The 17462-nt window shown below is 44.8% G+C and overlaps 3 protein-coding genes across 5 annotated transcripts; 1 reads left to right on the top strand and 2 right to left on the bottom strand.

The window, feature by feature from the left end:
• The first annotated feature begins 41 nt into the window (after nucleotides 1-41).
• On the top strand, nucleotides 42-14276 carry IL18 (interleukin 18). Of its 2 annotated transcripts, none has more exons than XM_042832184.1 (6): nucleotides 42-147; nucleotides 9004-9077; nucleotides 10000-10005; nucleotides 10539-10676; nucleotides 11234-11379; nucleotides 11503-14276. In XM_042832184.1, exons 2-6 carry the CDS (start codon nucleotides 9011-9013, stop codon nucleotides 11740-11742), a joined length of 597 nt encoding a protein of 198 aa, XP_042688118.1. In that variant the 5' UTR covers nucleotides 42-147; nucleotides 9004-9010; the 3' UTR covers nucleotides 11743-14276. The 2 variants fall into 2 exon arrangements, with proteins under 2 accessions (XP_042688118.1, XP_042688117.1); XM_042832183.1 differs by lacking the exon at nucleotides 42-147 and adding an exon at nucleotides 7226-7288.
• Nucleotides 2570-5054, bottom strand: TEX12 (testis expressed 12). 2 transcript variants are annotated; one of them, XM_042832185.1, is made up of 6 exons: nucleotides 4833-5054; nucleotides 4588-4686; nucleotides 4235-4300; nucleotides 3950-4061; nucleotides 3803-3854; nucleotides 2570-3316 (listed from the first exon to the last, which is right to left on the bottom strand). In XM_042832185.1, exons 1-6 carry the CDS (start codon nucleotides 4884-4886, stop codon nucleotides 3172-3174), a joined length of 528 nt encoding a protein of 175 aa, XP_042688119.1. In that variant the 5' UTR covers nucleotides 4887-5054; the 3' UTR covers nucleotides 2570-3171. The 2 variants fall into 2 exon arrangements, 1 of the variants encoding a protein (XP_042688119.1); XR_006171045.1 differs by lacking the exons at nucleotides 2570-3316; nucleotides 4833-5054 and having other exon boundaries at nucleotides 3808-4061; nucleotides 4159-4300; nucleotides 4588-4796.
• An 83-nt stretch (nucleotides 14277-14359) lies between the features above and the next one.
• SDHD (succinate dehydrogenase complex subunit D) lies at nucleotides 14360-17296 on the bottom strand. Its single transcript, XM_042832186.1, has 4 exons — nucleotides 17222-17296; nucleotides 17047-17151; nucleotides 16080-16224; nucleotides 14360-15007 (listed from the first exon to the last, which is right to left on the bottom strand). The coding sequence occupies exons 1-4, from the start codon at nucleotides 17277-17279 to the stop codon at nucleotides 14842-14844; spliced, it is 474 nt and encodes a 157-aa protein (XP_042688120.1). The 5' UTR covers nucleotides 17280-17296; the 3' UTR covers nucleotides 14360-14841.
• Between the last annotated feature and the right edge of the window lie 166 nt (nucleotides 17297-17462).

The following is a 17462-nucleotide window of genomic DNA, read 5'->3' on the forward strand; positions in this document are numbered from 1 at the left end:
AGGGCTGGAGGATGCGCTGCAGCTCCGCTGTGCCGCGCACGGCCGGGCCGCATCCCGCAGGCACCGAGCAGTGAAAGCATCCATCGCCGCGGGGAAACGTGCTGGAGCCGGGGAAGAAAGGGAGCGCATCCGTGTGCGGGTAGCCAGGTAAAAACTTTTGTCAGTTTTCCTCGGCTTTTTCCACTTGACAAAATATTTTGGTTTGTGTCAAAAATGGCAATTTTGCACCTCAGAGATCTCAGGACTTCAGGAGCACTGTTTGAGAGACAAGAACACCAAAACAGGCAGGGCCGGACCAGAGGTGCGCTGCGTCCTGCTGCTTCGTGTTAAGGTGAACCCATCCCTTTCCCTCGGAAAGAGAAAAGTGCTGCCGTTGTGTGAATGCCCTGCTGTGGCCTTGTCATTCTCCTAAATCATTCAGGATATTACAGAACAAACCAGGCTTGAGGCAGATCCCTAAAGAACGCCACCCAAGCTGACCTTTCAGGAAATATGAGAATGATTCCTCTGATTAACTTCTAATCTCCCCTGCAGCCCCTGTTTCCTGATGGCTCCTATTTATATATAACAGAATGCACAAGTGTCGGTTACCTTACACCAAGCTATAACACTCTCTTCCATCCCTGTTGTCACATATATATTCAGTTAGCAACTCTGACTAAAATTTTTTTTGCTAATGCTTTTTTTCCCAGATGCTTTTGAAGTGGTTGTTAGGAAATTTAGTTGAGAATCACCACAGGCTGAGATATAGACTCATCAACCTACGATTCTTTATCCTTGTTTGTAGGTGCTGCCTTCATTACCAAGTTTTTGAAGATTGATCAAAGAAAAACCTAGAGGTTCTAAGATTATCAAAGGTGAATTTTGACATGCTCTAGCCTGAATTTCATGAGCCCCAAATACAGCTATGATACATGCCACCTAGTTTCTTCTGTTTTTTTCCTTTTCCCTGCATCTATGCACAGCAGAAATTTCATTTAAAGAGAAAAACCATGAGTAACCTTTCCAGGTGAAGACGCTTCTTCCCTGAACACCTCAGCTATCTCTGCATTATTTGCTATTCTCCATTTCCAGCTGTTAGATAAGAGCAGAGCAGCGAGAGCAGCTGAATGTTAGTTTTTTGTCACTTACGATTTCTGGATTCTGAAGGCACCCACAGCAAGCTCAGAAATGCAAGAGTCACAGATGAAAATCCCTGCAGCTTCAGGAGGGCCAGAACTTTGCCTCAGATGCTTCCTCGATTTCTAGAAAAATCCATTTATATTCTGTTACTGATCTGTCATCTTAGACCTTCTTGCTAATTTGCTAAGGCAATGCAGCTTAAACAACATGGGGAGAAGCTTAAAGAAAATGTAGTTACCAGCTGAGCTTTGCTGATCAGATTTGGCAGCTTTAAAGCCAATTAATTTTCAGTTCAACCTCCTTCAGTAAAACTGGAAAGCGGATAGTGATGGGATAGGTGCCAGTGTGACTTCATCCACAGCTTCATCCTTCTAAGAGAGCAGTTCTGCCATTTCTTACTGGCATTCGGGTTTTTAAATGGAGCAGACTACCGCAACATATCACTGTGAATCTGTGTTCTGGTGATCCTCTAAGGTAAGAAACTTACACTATGCAATGCAATGCAGCTTTTCCACATCATATTGAAACTTGAGAGGAGAGCAAGAGCTTTGTAACTCAGTTTATGAGCCATGCAAACTAAGGATGATCTGAATCCAACTGAGCTAAAAAGGGTGTGTGATGCAGCAATCCTCTTTTGGCTTTGATAAAATGGATGGATACTGAGCAGTAATTAAAGTCATATTTTTACTTTGATCTTTATGCAAGTAACTGCAGGAAGCTTTTCACACACTTCCTAGAAGTCAGTTTTAAATTCTGCTTTTATTCAACTTCTTAAATGATTCTATACACATCCAGTGCAATATTCTAGAAAATTCAGCTTCCAAAACTTTCCCCCCTTTCTTCTACATTCTTCCATTTGAATAGAATTACCAGAATGATTGGTTCAAAAATTACCAGAAGTTGGTAAAAGATTATATATACTTGTGGTGAGATTTTAAGTCTTCAGACACTAAAGATGCAGATAGGCATCTTATGGGATCTTTCAAAATTCCTAAGCATCTAAGGCGCTTACGTGAGTAGGCACTTTGAAAATCCTACTGAGGACGCAACTGCATCTTTAGGTGCCTTGGAAAATCTCGTCACAGATGTCAAGTTTCAGAGTGTGATAGGTGTGATTCAGCTGTGGCCTTTAATAGGTAAAGGGGTGAAAGGAGGACTAAGTCTGAAAATATTTCAAGTGCACAGTACTGGGGAAGGAAGGGATAGGTATATTATGTTATAACAGCAGGACTAGCTCGCAATTTTCTTTACTACATTGCCTTCACATATAGTACAAATAATATTTTGCATATTTTATGTTTCATCTTTTTTTTAACAGTCAAATGGCAGGAAAGAAAAATTGTTGAAAAAACTCCATAATCACCCTTAAATAAACTAGATTTGTACATATATATATAATAATTAAAAAAAAAAAAAAGAAAAAAAAAAAGATCACTGGAATTCTAGATAGTAATAACATTATCTTTTATTTATTGACACTACCAGAAAAGTTTTGACAATGCACTTTTATATGAAAACACTCTTCATTTCATTTGAAAAGCTGGAGATATATCAAAATACATATTTACATTAAGACTTAAGCTCTTGTTATACATTTCCAAAGTAGTACTCTTAATAGAACTCTCCTATTTCTAAGCTTCTCTTTTCAGTCATGTTCAATTATGTTCGGAGACAACAACGAAAGTAAAATTCAAGGTACATTCTATTATGATTTGGGTACCAAAAGTTAATTTTCTTGGGATGGAAGCATAGGAACAGTCTAAGCAGTGGATTGGCAAATAGGAAATGCTGTTTTAATCTGTAGAATCCCTTGAAGTCACTGTGGGATTCAAAATAAATATTTTGCGTCTTTTGAACTACCACTACTCCTTATAGTGCATATACTTATTAAAACAAATAAGAAGCTAAAGGTGACAAATGTTTCCTGAACTGCTAGAAATATTTACAGAAATATGTATGAAGCATTCATCACATCCAGCATTGTTTATAAACTTTATGTATCGAAGTTGATTACAACAATGAGCATTTCTGCAACGTAACAGACTTCATTTAGCTTTGCAGAGTATTTGCAATCATAGCGAATCTCTGCTTCAGACTCTCTTTTTTCTGTTTTAAGTGGTTTTCTATTGTTCTCGCTTCCTTCAAGATTCCATCAAGCTCTTGCACGTAAGAAGCATCCATTGCTGCTCTCTCACTTAATTGGGAAGGAAAAAAGAAAAAACATCAGCGAAAGTGAAATTCAATACTAAGGCTAATGATTTCCTCACTAGTTGGAGCTGCTTTTATTTTTTACTTTAAAATGGAGTCAATCAATACTCAGTTTCTGACCAAATGCTGTTGTTACTCTATTGTAACAAAGAACATTGCTTTTATTTCAAAATCTACTGTTTATAATTGTAACAGAAAAAAAAAAAAAAAAAAAAATTAACTGCAGCCAGAGTAATCTGTCACAGCAAGAAAAGATGCCCAGAGAGGCTGTGGATGCTCCATCCGTGAAGGTGTTCAGGACCAGGTTGTGCAGGGTCCTGGGCAGCCTGGTGTAGTACCAGATCTGGAGGTTGGTGGCCCTGCCTGTGGCAGGGGCTTGGAATCTGATGACCCTTGGTGTCCCTTCCAACCCAAGCCATTCTGTGATTCTATGACTATGAAGTGCTGTGCAAATGAGACCACAGTAACTTGCCTTAAGATGTGGGCATACTTTGCCAACAAGTTCTTGATTTCTTTATTCATCTCTGTTAAAAGAAAAAGTAACTTCATTCAAACAGTGGAACAAGTCTATCTTGGCATCCAATTACAGCATTCAGCTCGGGGTGTGTGAATACATCACCGTTTAGCAGCTCTTCCAGGGGCTCAGGTTTGTACAGGGACTGCAGGCCATCCGAAAGCGCTGGGTCTGCTGTGTCAGCAGAGGACAGCTGAGGGCTTTCTGTATCATCGGCCTGACAACAGAACACATGAAAACTGTATATATAATATATATATATATACACGCACACAGGTTCTATAGCCTGAAACAAGCTCGGCACCAGAATTTACTTGAAGAGTGTCAAAAAGATCTGGAGTTGCTTCTCACGGAGTGTAGGTGCTGCTGAGGCCCCTCCTCACGGCTCACCTCCAGCTCTTTCCTGCGTTTACTTCTGCTTTCATCAGGTTTCTGCACGCTGCTCGTCATCGTTATCTGATTAACAGATAGATAGCCAGGAATAAAGTACAACATCAGCTGCTGTGCGTGGCTGTGGCGCGGTCGGGAAACACCCGCAGAGACGGGCGCTCCGCACGGCCGCTCCCGCCCGCTCCCTCAGCCGGCGCTCGGTTTTCCCGCCCTTGGCGGCCCTAATGGCGGCCGAGCGAGCAGCGGGCGCGCGCCCCGGGGCGGCCGTTGGGACAGAGCCGGAATACAGGAGCGCGGAGGGGGAATTTTTCGCATCTTTCGCTTCTGGTTTTAAGAGAAAAAAAGATACGTACTGCCCGGAGGTCCTCTGAAAGCCAGAGCTCGCGGCAAGAAATGAAACTGCTGGGAGAAGAACTGAACGCTTCCTCAAAGCAGGGGCGCTGCTCAGCTGGCTGCCAGACGCGGCACAGCGAGGTGATGAGGAACCACGTCCGGATAGACGTCAGAGCGACACACAAATTAAGTGTGAATTAAACTAACATGCTGGCATGTTTTCATGAGCAGACACCTACATTAAAATAAATGAAGTGCCTTTTACCATATTCTGGATGTGATAGTTGATGGAAAGAGCTCGGATGGGAAAGAAGAGCATCTCAGCCGTTCCCTCGCGAGCAGCTCCGGTTCCTCTCAAAATGGAGATGTCAAAGCGTCAGGAGAAATGGAAGCTCGGAACCGACATCAGAGCCAGATACCAGCTCGACCTCGGTCCTTAAACACACAAGTGTGTAAAGACGGAGAGGAAAGAACTCTGGGACCCAGTGGGATGTTTATGGTCTCAAAGGTCGACATGAATAAGCAGTAATAATAATAACCTATTGCTTCCTACACACACTGCAGGCTGAAAGAGATGGGGCTGCACAAACTTCGGGGCCGAGCATAATAATGCCATCGAATGTTTTCACAGGTCTAAAAAAAAATAATTGAGTGCAAAGAAAAAAACGCAATGTTATTTTGAATGAGAAGAAAAATTTTTTAGGGGTAGAAACAAAAAACGAAAACTTTCTATTTCCATCGGAAAAGAGCAATTGTAGTTTATAACTTCTGAAAGGAAGTTGATGGCTACTGGGACAATGCTGAGGAACAAGTAAGCAGGGAAGAAGTCACTTATGTTTTTATTGACCTATCTGTAGATACTACTGCAGGAAACAACCGCCTAAACAGAGTACCTAGAGGATGGTAGAACTGCAGCTCAAGGTAAACACAACCCATGTGCTCCAAACGCCTTGTAACAAATCAGGAAATTGGATGGGGATGATGGAATATTGCTGTCTGGTTTAAATCCTGTCAGCGTAACTCAGTGTAAATGGATGTATACACACATACTCACTATCTGAAAGCAGTGTCACCAAAAATGTGCGTTTCTGTGCTTATCTGCCTGAAACATGAGCCTTTACTCTGTTGGCATACTACAGTGACTGGGCAAAGAAAATTTTTCCTTCTGAGAAATATTCCGTAACACATGAGTTCCCCTTTTTACATGTTATTCTAAATCAATGTCATAAGTTCCTTCCAACAGCTTAAAAAAAGTTATGCATTTCTCTAACATGCCTGTAATTTTCATCAACAGACACCAGCAAAGCACACTGCTCCCTATGGATGGAGCTAACAAGATCTGCAGTTTTTAGGAAAGTGATCCATTTTTGTTTGTTTGTTTTAGGATTATTATTTTACAGAAGAGACTGAAAGAAGCTGCTTTGGCCTCAAAATTATATTCCTCATTTTCAGATGTAAGCCCTAAAGACACATATGGATTTCCACACCACCTCCAAGAGCAGTAGCAGGCATGGAGTAGGGAGAATGCCTCAAGTTTTCTCCCACAGTCCTGAGACCAAACCATGATTTCTCCAAGACTGCAGAAGGCTGCTGCTTATCCATTCCCAAGTTTATTTTCCTGGTTTTATATCATGAGTTGTCCTATCAGCACACAGCACTTACACTATAGTTATGGTGTCTGCACTGCATTTAGCACCCCAGCACTCACCTCCTGAGGAGCATCACACAGTGCAGCTGTGCCACTTAGGTGTTAGCAGTGGCTATTGTCACTTTATTTGTTTGCAATTTTGGAAATGACTTTGGAAGTGACATACAGGTGGTACAACTTAGGAGCCATCATTTCATAGAATAGAATCACAGAATCACAGAATGGCTCAGTTGGAGGGCAGCTCAGTGCCCACCCAGTGCCACCCCCGGCCATGGGCAGGGCTGCCCCCCACCAGCTCAGGCTGCCCAGGGCCCCATCCCACCTGGCCTGGAGTGCCTGCAGGGATGGGGCACCCACATCTCTGGGCAGCAGCGCCAGAGCCTCACCGCCCCCTGGGTCAAAAATTCCTTCCTAACATCTAACCTACATCTCTCCTCTTCTAGTTTAAAGCCATTCCCTCTTTCGTTTCCCCGTTCATCTGGTGCCAGCTGCTAGCCACAACCCCCAGGGCTTTTCTTTTCCTCCACAGGAACACGTATTGTTCCCCAGAAGGACGTTCATACGGAGGAGGAGAGGTGATGTGGAGGTGTCACATCAGAGCTGTGTGTCCCGGTGCTCTTTGGGAACGAGGGCGGCACACACTGCGCCCGACCCGGTTCCGGAGCGTAGCGCAGAACAGCTGCCCGGGGATGGGTGCAGCAGGGAACGGACCGCACCATCGTGTCGGCGTGAAAACGAGATGTGCGCTGACATCTGCGTGAGATAACGGGAGTCAAAACAAAAAAGTTCCCTTCGTAACCTCACATTTACATGATTCGGTTTGTCCACCGAGGAGGAGGAAGTGCCACCGAATAAATGCAGACGTACACAGACAACAGCTGGAACAAGCCCTGCATTCTGCCCACCGCCGCTGTTCCCGGACGGTGATGCAACCCGCCTGAAGTCCTCCTCCCGCGGCCGCTCCTCCCGGCTCCGCGCTGTGCAGGCGGAGGCTCCGAGCGCCGCTCCCGGCACCCGCCCGGCTCCGCCGCCTCCCTCCCGCTTACACCGCGCCACAGCCGCCGAGGAGCCCGGTAGGATCGCGGCCGCCGAGCTCGGCCGGAGCCTGTCCTGGGGAGCGGGCGGCCGCGCGGTGGGTGCCCCGGGGCCGGGAGCGCGGCGAGCCGGGCGGGGACGCTCCCCGTGGGCGGCGGCGCTCCCTGCGGGCTGCCGGTAGGGCGCGCCGAGCCGGGCGGCACCCAGCCGGGCTGCGCTCAGCCCCGCTCCCGCTTCCCCTGCCGTCCCGCTCGCGTCCCGCGCTGCCCTTCTGCGGCCGATGCCCCCCTGCCCCCCGCTGCCCCTGCTCCGCTCCGCCCTCCTCTCCCCGCAGGGTCTCGTTAGGAGCGGCAGCCCCTCGCCTCACAGAGGGGCAAAGAGCTGGATCGCGTTGTGGGCTGTGGGCTTTACCCGCTAAAGCGATGGCCGCCTTTTCCTTGAATGCTTTATCAGTAAATCTGGCACGTGCTTTCCCCTTTTCTTTAGAACGAATAAAAAGTCCTTGGTTTCTTGCTTTGACTTCTTGCATTGCTCCGAATGAGGCGGGCGCTGTTCGGGGTTATTTCCTTGCAGCCCTCGGCTGTGAGTCTCACGCCTGTCCCGCAACCAGCAGCTGGGGCCCGAGAACGTGAAGGAAGGAAACGTTGCCATCCAGTGCACTCCTTACAGTGCTTTCCCAGAGGGACGAGGAAATCGCTGTAATTCCGCCGCAGCAAGCCCTGAGGCTGATGTCTGCTCTTAGTTACCTGGTGGCATTGCTCAGTTAGATTTTGCTTGTTTAATAATTCTTTTCTAAGTGATTAAAAAGAGCCTTGGCAGCGAGTCAGATGTACCGAATGAAAATGAAGTGCTGGTGCAAGTGCTGGTTCTTTCCATTGTTTGCTGGGTTTTACATTTATTTACATTTATTACTCCATCAGTGAGTGAAAGGGAAAAAACTGTTTTGGCAGGAGTTGCTCAGTCTGAATGAAAAACCCCCTGTGCCAAACTACTTCCATAAAGTGATTTCGGCGTTCGTACAGTCATATTGCCCTTGTTTGCTTGATGCTGTCTGTCTGCAGTGTCCGTACGCTCTGCCTTCTCTCTACACTGTATGCATGTGGCCCTGCTGCAGCCTCCGTACAGATGCTGGCTCCTGGTGGCCATGGCTGTGCTGGGAAAAGTGGGCAAAGCACCTCACAAACCTCAGCAATATAGAAAAGGTCATTTAAAAACTATACTGCCAGAGAGAGAATGCCTGTCTTCCCCTGCTGTGCTCTAACTTCCTTTATGCTTATTCTCCCTTTAAGAGTGGTAAATGCTGTTTTAATTTTGAAGAGGAAACCCACATCAGGTTGTTTTTCTTTTGTTGATAAATACATTCTAGTGTTTATTTCTTAGAATTATTGTTTCCCACAGCAGCCATCCCAGCAGTCAAGTCCTTGTCAGGACAAATGTCTCTTTGTCACTTTTGGTTTGTTTTGTCATTTTTTCCCTGGTGTGCTGCAATAATTCAAGTCATCACATAAGCCAATGAAAACTGTTATAAAATCACAGAATTAGAAGGATTATCTACATAATTCTAATGATAAAAAGCAACAGATAAAGGGACCAATTGTCCTTTACATGCAAACAGTTCTTCAACATATAGAGAAACATGCTGGCCCTAGTACAGCACTGTGCACCAGGGGAGAACAAACCCAAGAACTCCCTCTGCTCACAGAGTAAGAAACATTGCTCTTAGCTTCGAATCCTCTTGGTGTGTTTCTGGCAGTGTGAAGATGAGCTGTGAAGAGATCGCCGTGTGTGCAGTACGGCTCAGAGAAAACCTCTGCCTCTATTTTGAAGGTAATTATTGCCCACTGCTGGAAGAGACACTGGGTTTCTGATAACTGCGTAGGAGATCAAAAGCTGCTGTGCAATTCAGTCCTTTCCTTAAGCAGGCATCCCTGACTTTGTGGAATCCCTTCTTTAACTCCACACCACCAGCATCCTCATAGCAGTTACTGTCCCCACACTCTTCATAGAACCATTGTTCTTAGATTATGCAGCCAGGCTGTTCAGTGCAAAAAGCATCTGAGTCTGAGGCAGCTGTTCCAGTGTGGTGGCAGTTCAGCACCATATTGCTGCTGAACACCTTAAGCTTTGACTAACTTCCTCTGTTCCAATGCTGATGAAACCCAATGTCTTTATTGCTCTGATTTCAAGTAATTTTTCCCTAAGCTTCTGCTTGAAATTCTGTTGGCGAATTATTTGCATCAGTGAAATTGTTACTGCACACTATTCCAGTAAACAATCCTCAGAAGGGTTGGAACACTGTGGGGTGATCTGGAATAAATGGCCAGCTTCCCACCTCTCTTTGGGCAATGCTAGCTTCTTTAGAAGCGATTTTAAATTATTCAAAATTTGCTCATTTGGAACAAAGGTGCTGATGGAAGCACAATTTTGCATGCCATTCATCACCTGGTTACAGGCCTACACTGAACTGAGCTGCTCACCTTTAAGTAGCCCTACAATATTTTGCATGCCTCTTGGTTTGGTAATATCTTCAGTTCTCAGATGATGTGGCTTCATTGTTGAGCTTGTTGTGCTCCCAAATGAAACGCTGTGTGGTGAGAAGAGCTCTGCTTGGTGTGTTTGTGATACTGGAAGTGTGTGGCTGGCTGGTTTCCAGTCTTGCAGTACAAAACTGTTTAGAAATTGGTTTCTTTTTGTGAGGCAGAGATTAATGATGTTTTTTTTTCCTCCTCATTGCTCGCTTGGGACCAAGATGATGGTAAGCTGAAAGCCCAGCATTTGTTACTTCCTTATCAACTTTAACTGAATTAACCTGCTTAAGTGTACTAACCCACGAAAGCTCTGTGTGCCTTAGAGAACAAATTTTCCAACTGATTAATGGCTACTCTAAAAAGAGCTACAGATCACCTCCTTCTGAAGTTGCTGTTGCTATATTTCCTACAGAGGTGCAGATATGGGCTTCCTTAATACAAAGAGCTTTTTGTGCAACTGTAATTGTTTGACAGAGGAGAGCACTGTTGCCTCTGTATTACCGTTAACAGGTTTTGTAGCTTCTCTGGTTTATATTGGAGACTTCTGCCTTGCCTGAGCTGCTACGAGCCAGAGGTGGAAAGAATGATGGCTTCTGCTCTGTTTGTGATTGCTGTTCTATCAACTTGCTGCACTATCTTTAATCACAAAATAAACCCTGCAGTGATCTGCAAAAATCCATGCAGATCAAAAGCATCATTGTTTTGTTTGTTTGTTTGTTTTTAATTATTATTTGTTCCCCTTTGCTTAATATTTCTGCAGAACTGGAATGTGATGCGTTTTGTAAGGAAAAAACTATCAAACGATTCTTTCGAAATGTCAATAGCCAATTGCTTGTGGTTCGTCCAGATTTAAACATGGCAGCTTTTGAAGATGTAACAGATCAGGAGGTGAAATCTGGTATGCTGCTTTTCATACCTACACCATAAGCACTGCCCCGTTTCTTTATTCTAGATGTGCTTCTGTTGTGTGCAATCACTGAGTTGAAATAGCAATACAAAGAATTAAGGAGAAGAAAGGTTTAAGCCAACTGCATTCAGCACTAAAAGCCTGTACTTCTAACAGCAGTATTTAGCCAGGCACTTACAGTTTTGTTTCTGCTTTGTGAGTGCCTCAGCTATTCATTTCGAACTTCATGTACAGAACACACACAAGTGACTTATCACATACATCTGGAAATCAGGCTACATATCCAGTTCTCACTTTGTGCACGAACACAAAAAGATTGGAACATGCCACTTATACTAACTGGCAATTTCATATGCCTTCTTGCAAATTCAAACTTGTACTGAATGATGGCAGAAAGTCAAGAATATGTTAGCAGCAGCCACTGACAAAGTCCTGGCTCTCCTGTCAGAAAAAGTGTCATGGAAGGACAGCAGTAAAGACAGAAGCACAGCTAAGAACTTGCAGCTCTCTTCTGAGCAAGCTATTAATAATAACCAACTTACATTTAGGCACTGGAATGTACTTCAACATTCACTGTTACAAGACCACCGCGCCTTCAGCAGGGATGCCTGTTGCATTCAGCGTCCAGGTAGAAGATAAGAGTTACTACATGTGTTGTGAGAAAGAGCAGGGGAAAATGGTTGTTCGATTTAGGGTAAGTATCTGCTCCTGAAACCTCATTGTATGGATCTAGGAGGGAAAACTGAGAACACAAATGAGCTGAAAGAGAACTACTCAATCTTGTTCTGGGACTAACCTGCCCTTTTTTTTCCCACAGGAAGGAGAAGTTCCCACAGACATTCCTGGTGAAAGTAACATCATATTTTTCAAAAAGACATTTACATCTTGCAGCTCCAAAGCTTTTAAGTTCGAGTACTCACTTGAACAAGGAATGTTCTTGGCCTTTGAGGAAGAAGACTCCTTAAGAAAATTAATTTTAAAGAAACTGCCGAGAGAAGATGAAGTTGATGAAACCACAAAGTTTGTAACGAGTCGTAATGAAAGGCACAACCTATGATATATTTCTACACTCTTAAAATGTAATTTGGCTTTTTATGAAAGAAGTCTAATTCATTCAAAATCCAAAGGAAGACAACTGTATATTTAGTATATTTACATATAGCCAGCTACAGTAAGATAGTCCAAAAACAAGCATCTTCAAATTCAAAACAAATGCAAGTTGTTGGGGAAAAGCAACAGAAGAATGTTTTCTAGCAAATGACAGCAAAGAGAATTACGAAGTGTATAAACAAGAACATGCATGTGTTCATAATCCTGTATAGTTTGATCTCAAACATCTTTAGAGTTTGTTGAACAGTTTTGAGGTAAATGTCTCATACATGGAAAAGATCTGTTGTGGGGATGGAGAGAAAACAGCTGAAAAAAAGAAAACTGCACATTTCCTATGCCAGATCGTGAATCTCGCCAATAAACGTCATTACCTTTTTTATTATTTTTTTGCATTATTTCCTGTGTCTTCACCTATTTCAGTTACATTGGCATTCATACAGTGGCATTCATGAAGTGCTACTTCAACAGAAGTAGCAACAACAACTTTTACCGTAAACTTAGCAGCATCTTTTATTAGAGAACTGGTACCTCACCTGAACAATTGGAATTTTAATAATGCTGTTTGTCTTCAGAGAAAATGAAGAAAATGTAAGGGGTTTTGGAACTTGACAGTAAGCTGCAGATGACTACGAAATGAAGCAAACATTTGTACATGCAACGGGCTGTTGATCGCAAAGATGGAAATGGCTGTGGCAAGGAAGCTATCTTTGTGTATGACAACATAGGACGTGCTGGGGTTGAGCTGTGCACTCTTTCACATTTGGAGCTGAGCAAACACTGGAATTCAGCAAAAATAAGGTGTGTGTAACACAAACTGCAAATATTTACTCTCCAGAAATTGTACGACTCTCATTTTCTGTGTATAGGAGTAAAGGAGGCATTGTTCCTCCTTTCCTCAGCCAACTGCAGACAGTGATTACCTGGACGTGGTTTGAAGCTGAGGTCCTGGATTCTCACTTTGCCAGGCTGAAGAGGCAATTAGAGAGAGGGTGCAACTGTCATATCCCATACAGGCAGAAGTAATCAGAGAAAACAGGAAAGCTTCTGTCATGAAATCAAAAATTCCTCAAATTTACAGAAGAAGACAAATCTCAGCATTTGTTTTGGTATTTAAAAAAATACTAAATATTAAAAAAAAATTTTTTTAAAAAGCAGAGGCTGGAGATGTAGAAGTGCTGTGACGACTGTCAGTTTTCATACTATGCTGCTTCACCCACCCAGCTGCTGCAGGAATTTCTGAGGCAAGAAAAGCAGTTCTCTGGACTCACATACAGGCACCACTGAATGTGCTGTAGCTTAGAAAGAGTTTGCTAGAGAGGCTCAAATTAAAAAATGCATTAACATACACAGACCTGTTTTAATTTGCCTGATGAATATTCAAAACAATGGATCAAACCGATCAAACTGTTACAGCCGTGAGTAATTTAGGACAAAAGTACATGGAACTGGCAGAACTGGAAGACGTGCTTCCCGCAGAGCAAGCTGTGGTTGTTACCTTCCCATTCTGGCTGCAGTAGCGCAGAAAGCTGGTCACAGCAGTGCTAGCCTCCAAACCAGTTGTCTGGGTTACTGTGTTACCAGAGTTCTGACAGCTCCCTTCTCACACAACACCTCTCAGACAAGAATACCACACACAGATACAACCCACGTTTGGGCTCAGAAGAGGAAATGTCAATTTCTATGATAGCTGCTCAGATCCTACAGAGCTAGCAAGTTGTGAGTCATGCACACGCACCCTCCTCAATGTGTTCCAGCAATACCTACATCAGACCACGGCAGACAGAAATGGTCATCTCAATCCTGACAGCAAGTCCAGCAAACAGAAGTGGCCAGCTGCACACTATTTCCCATGGTGATATAATTGAAGAAAAATGAACAAAGAAAGCCCAATCATTTTAAAAATATTTTAATATAAATCACGAAATCTGCAGAATTCAGCAGCTTACTCATTGTGTTTATTGCCTAAACAATGGCAATGTCTGTTCCTCTCACTATTAACAGTACCACAAAAGTACCATAAGAAGGCGGAAACAACTGCCCCTCACTACCGTGCAAGTCTCAGCAGAAAGCTGAAAATGGGAACTGCATTTTTCCCTCTGAAGTGATTTCAAATCTAAAGATGTGGAAAAGAATGCTGAGCCTGGAGTCCACCACACTCTAAAGGTTCATTTTCTTCTCTTTTTGGTCACACAGGAAAATCCGTAACTGTGGTTATTTACAAAGCAAAAGATGCTGCAGATGAACACAGGCTCCCGGGGAAACTATGGAATCCATGTGCTACTTACAGCATCTCAAATTAACCGACAGAACTCTCTAAGTCAATTCTTGCTGTATTTTCATTATGAACATCACTCTTGTATAAAGTCTATGTTAACTCTTTAGGAATTAAGGACAATTCATATAAAATATTCATATTCATAAAACATTGCTTGTTTTATAATATCTAAACGAATAAAGCAAAGCTATAACAGCTTAAATGAGTATTTGAAGTGATTTTAGAAAAATATGTAATATATGCAGAGTAAAACAGCAGTAGTAAAAATCATTCGGAACGACACACGCAATTTCTGCAAATTCTTTATTGGATGGATTAAGAAAAAAGTATTCCCCTTTCTCTTAGGGCCTGAAGAGTTACAGGGAGTGCCTTACACACAGTTCATTGTGATGTCAGAAATAATGGTTCTATTATCGCTGGGTCTGCCTTGAAAACAGAAAGCAGTATTTCAGAAAAACACTCATGGAAGCTGCCTGTAGAAGGAAACCATCCTCAGCTGTACTTTGTTATTCATGTCACCCCTTCCCATTTGCAGCTTAAATCAACTCACTGGACGTTACCCACTTTAAATCCCAAGACTTTTCCTGCTGTAGCAATAAATCAAAAGAAAGATGGGGATTTATTTCTGAAAGATGAGCTCCGAATTGGCTGCTATATGTACAAACTATAGACCCTTGATTATTCACTGTTCTTGCATTAAACTTTTTGTTAAAAATATGGTAAAGCAGAGGCAGCAAGGAACAATCATGTTTGCCAGCAACTTGTTGCATCTCAGAGGCTCCACAGCATGGCCACAGCCTTGCAGATACCAACGTCGTAATAGTTGAAGTAGCAGAGGCCAGCGAAGGTAACGGCCGACAGCACATACAGACCTGTGTTGGCCACTTTGATGGGAGTATCCCCATGGACATAGTCAGTTATTACCTGCCCAAGACCCCTAAAAAACAAGAGAAACAAGCAGAAATCAAGAAAGAGCTTACGGCAGCATCCTGCTGGAGCAGCACTGCTATTGAAAGTGCAAACAAGTCAGTATTTTCACCAACCAATGTTAGAACTACCTAGAAGGCATTTAGTTCCCACTCAAAGAAGAAGATGCAAGTAAGAAAAAAATACATAAAAATATTCCATACATTCTATTGAAATACATAACTATTGGCTCAGAGTTTTCTTAATGATAGGGTGGAAAGTGTTGATTACAGCTCACCCAAACAGAGATGTGCCTTTACAAAGCCATGGGCAACTAATCTGACTTTGAAGGCCTAAAGAAAGCAAACTGAAGGAAATACACTTTCTGCCTGAACTCTGGGACTCCATGACACTCCGTGTCTTTAGATTAGAAAGTAGCTAGAAATTAGCATTGTTTCTTTTTCTACATCTGTCAGCCTTGAAGTGAACTCTCTGCTCCAGAGTAAAACTGTTCAGCAACAGGAAGACTGCCGCAAACTGATGTGGCAATTCTCTTCCCAAAATCATAGTTGTGTTTACCTTCTGCAATGACAATTTGGTAAAAAAAAAAAAACACAAAAGAAAAGCAGAAGCATATTCAATTTTCTTCCTAGGATTTTTCCCTAGCAATACTCTCAGTCCTGCAGCGGATACCATCACAACAGAACACTAAGCTCAGTTTCATTTAGATGGGGTTCTGAAACCTTAATGATGAGTGTGAGAAATGGGGTGCAAGGAAGACCTAGATAGAAGAGCAGCAGAAAATGGAAGCGATCTGAAAGGCAACCAACTCTTCCATTATGATGGCTATTGTCTGTAAGCGGGCAGTGGAATATGGGTCAGGAGTAGAAGCAGCCACCCTTGCACTGCCAGCTGTGCTAACTTCAGCCCGAGGTACAGTCAATCTTGTCAAAGGCCATGGCAGTCACTAGAGTGTCTGCCTGCCTCTCTTTCCAGCTGTTTTATGCTGAGAACCAGCTGACTCAGAGCCACATCTGGTTGTAAGACTTGGGCCACCCTCACTCTCAGACCCGACTCTGTTTTGAGGAACCCGCTGTGCTCACCAATGGCCATGGAGAGTGAGTGCTGCAGCCAAGGAGTAGTCCACGGCCGCCCCGGGGTACAGGTAGGCAGCGGGGAGCAGGCCCAGCAGGAGGGCACTGACTGCACGCTCACTGGTCCAGTGCAGGGATGCAGCCTTGGAACTGCCTGCAAGGAAAGTGCTGTTCAGTGCAAAGCTCTGTTCAAGTGCTGCAACTGCACAAACAGGCAGCCTGGTCCAATCTGCGCCATGCAATTTTTTCAACCTGACTACTATGCTTTGATTTGAGCAAAACCAAGATGCTTCTGAACAGAATATATGTTTTATAATGCCTACAAAGATTGCTTTAAATATTCCTCTTTTTGCCGCCGTTAAGAGAAGTTTCCTTGAATACAAAGAAGTAGAAAGTCAGCAGCAGAGCTCCAAGCAAACACAGACCATTACAGCCTGCAGTCACAGCCAGGCAGCAGAGGAAGCACTGTGGCAGTTAAGCCAACTTCTTTTACAAACATTTCTGTGCATTTCCCACTCCTGGGTTGCACTGTCATGGCCACAGAGCACCAACCTCCCACTGTTGTGCAGTGACAGAACAGCTCCAGCTCAATCCCCGCACCCCCACGCAGTGCACAGCAGCACGCCCTGCCCACCCCCGACCCCGTCGGGCCGATCCCGTGACCCAGAAGCTCCGCTGCCGTACAGGTTGCACCTGCAGCACTTTCGCTATTACCGCTGCAGGGCCACACAACTATTAAGCCCTATTTACGCTTCTGAACTTTTCACAGAAGCGCAGAATGACCAGGGTTGGAAGGGACCACAAGGATCACGAATCTCCAACCCCCTGCCACATGCAGGGCCACCAACGTCCCCATTTAACACCAGCCCAGGCTGCCCAGGGCCCCATCCAACCTGGCCTTGAACCTCCGACTCAGGACGCTCCCAACCGCGCCCTCACGCAGAGCCGCAGTTCGGCCCCGGTCCCGCAGACGTACCGCGGCCCTCCGGGGCGCCGCCATGGCTCTGCCGGGCCGGAGCGCTGCGATCGGCGGCGGCCGCCAGCACGGCGGGGCGTTGGAGGAGGGTCCCGCGGAGCAGAGCTGCGGAGAGAGCGAGGCCGGATGAGGGCCGGACGGGGCGGACGGCGCGGGGCTGCAGGCGGGCACTCACCCGTCGGGCCGCCGCGGGGCCGCGCCAGCCCCGCCCGCAGCAGCACCAGCGCCGCCATCGTCCCCTGCTGCCCAAGGGCACTGCGCGCCGGAACCGGACGTTGTTGGCTCACACGCGTTTCCGCTTCCGAGTTGCCAGACGCGCAACTGTGCACGGCGCGGCGGAGCGGGCCGCGGCTGTAAGGGTGCGGCTCCCCAGAGTGCTGCCCGCGAAGCGGCGGCACTGCCGGGCGTTGTGGCCG

This window comes from Centrocercus urophasianus, unplaced genomic scaffold (genome assembly GCF_019232065.1).
Source record: "Centrocercus urophasianus isolate 14NV4802_14NV808 unplaced genomic scaffold, USGS_Curo_1.0 seq_37, whole genome shotgun sequence".
Lineage (NCBI taxonomy): Eukaryota > Metazoa > Chordata > Aves > Galliformes > Phasianidae > Centrocercus > Centrocercus urophasianus.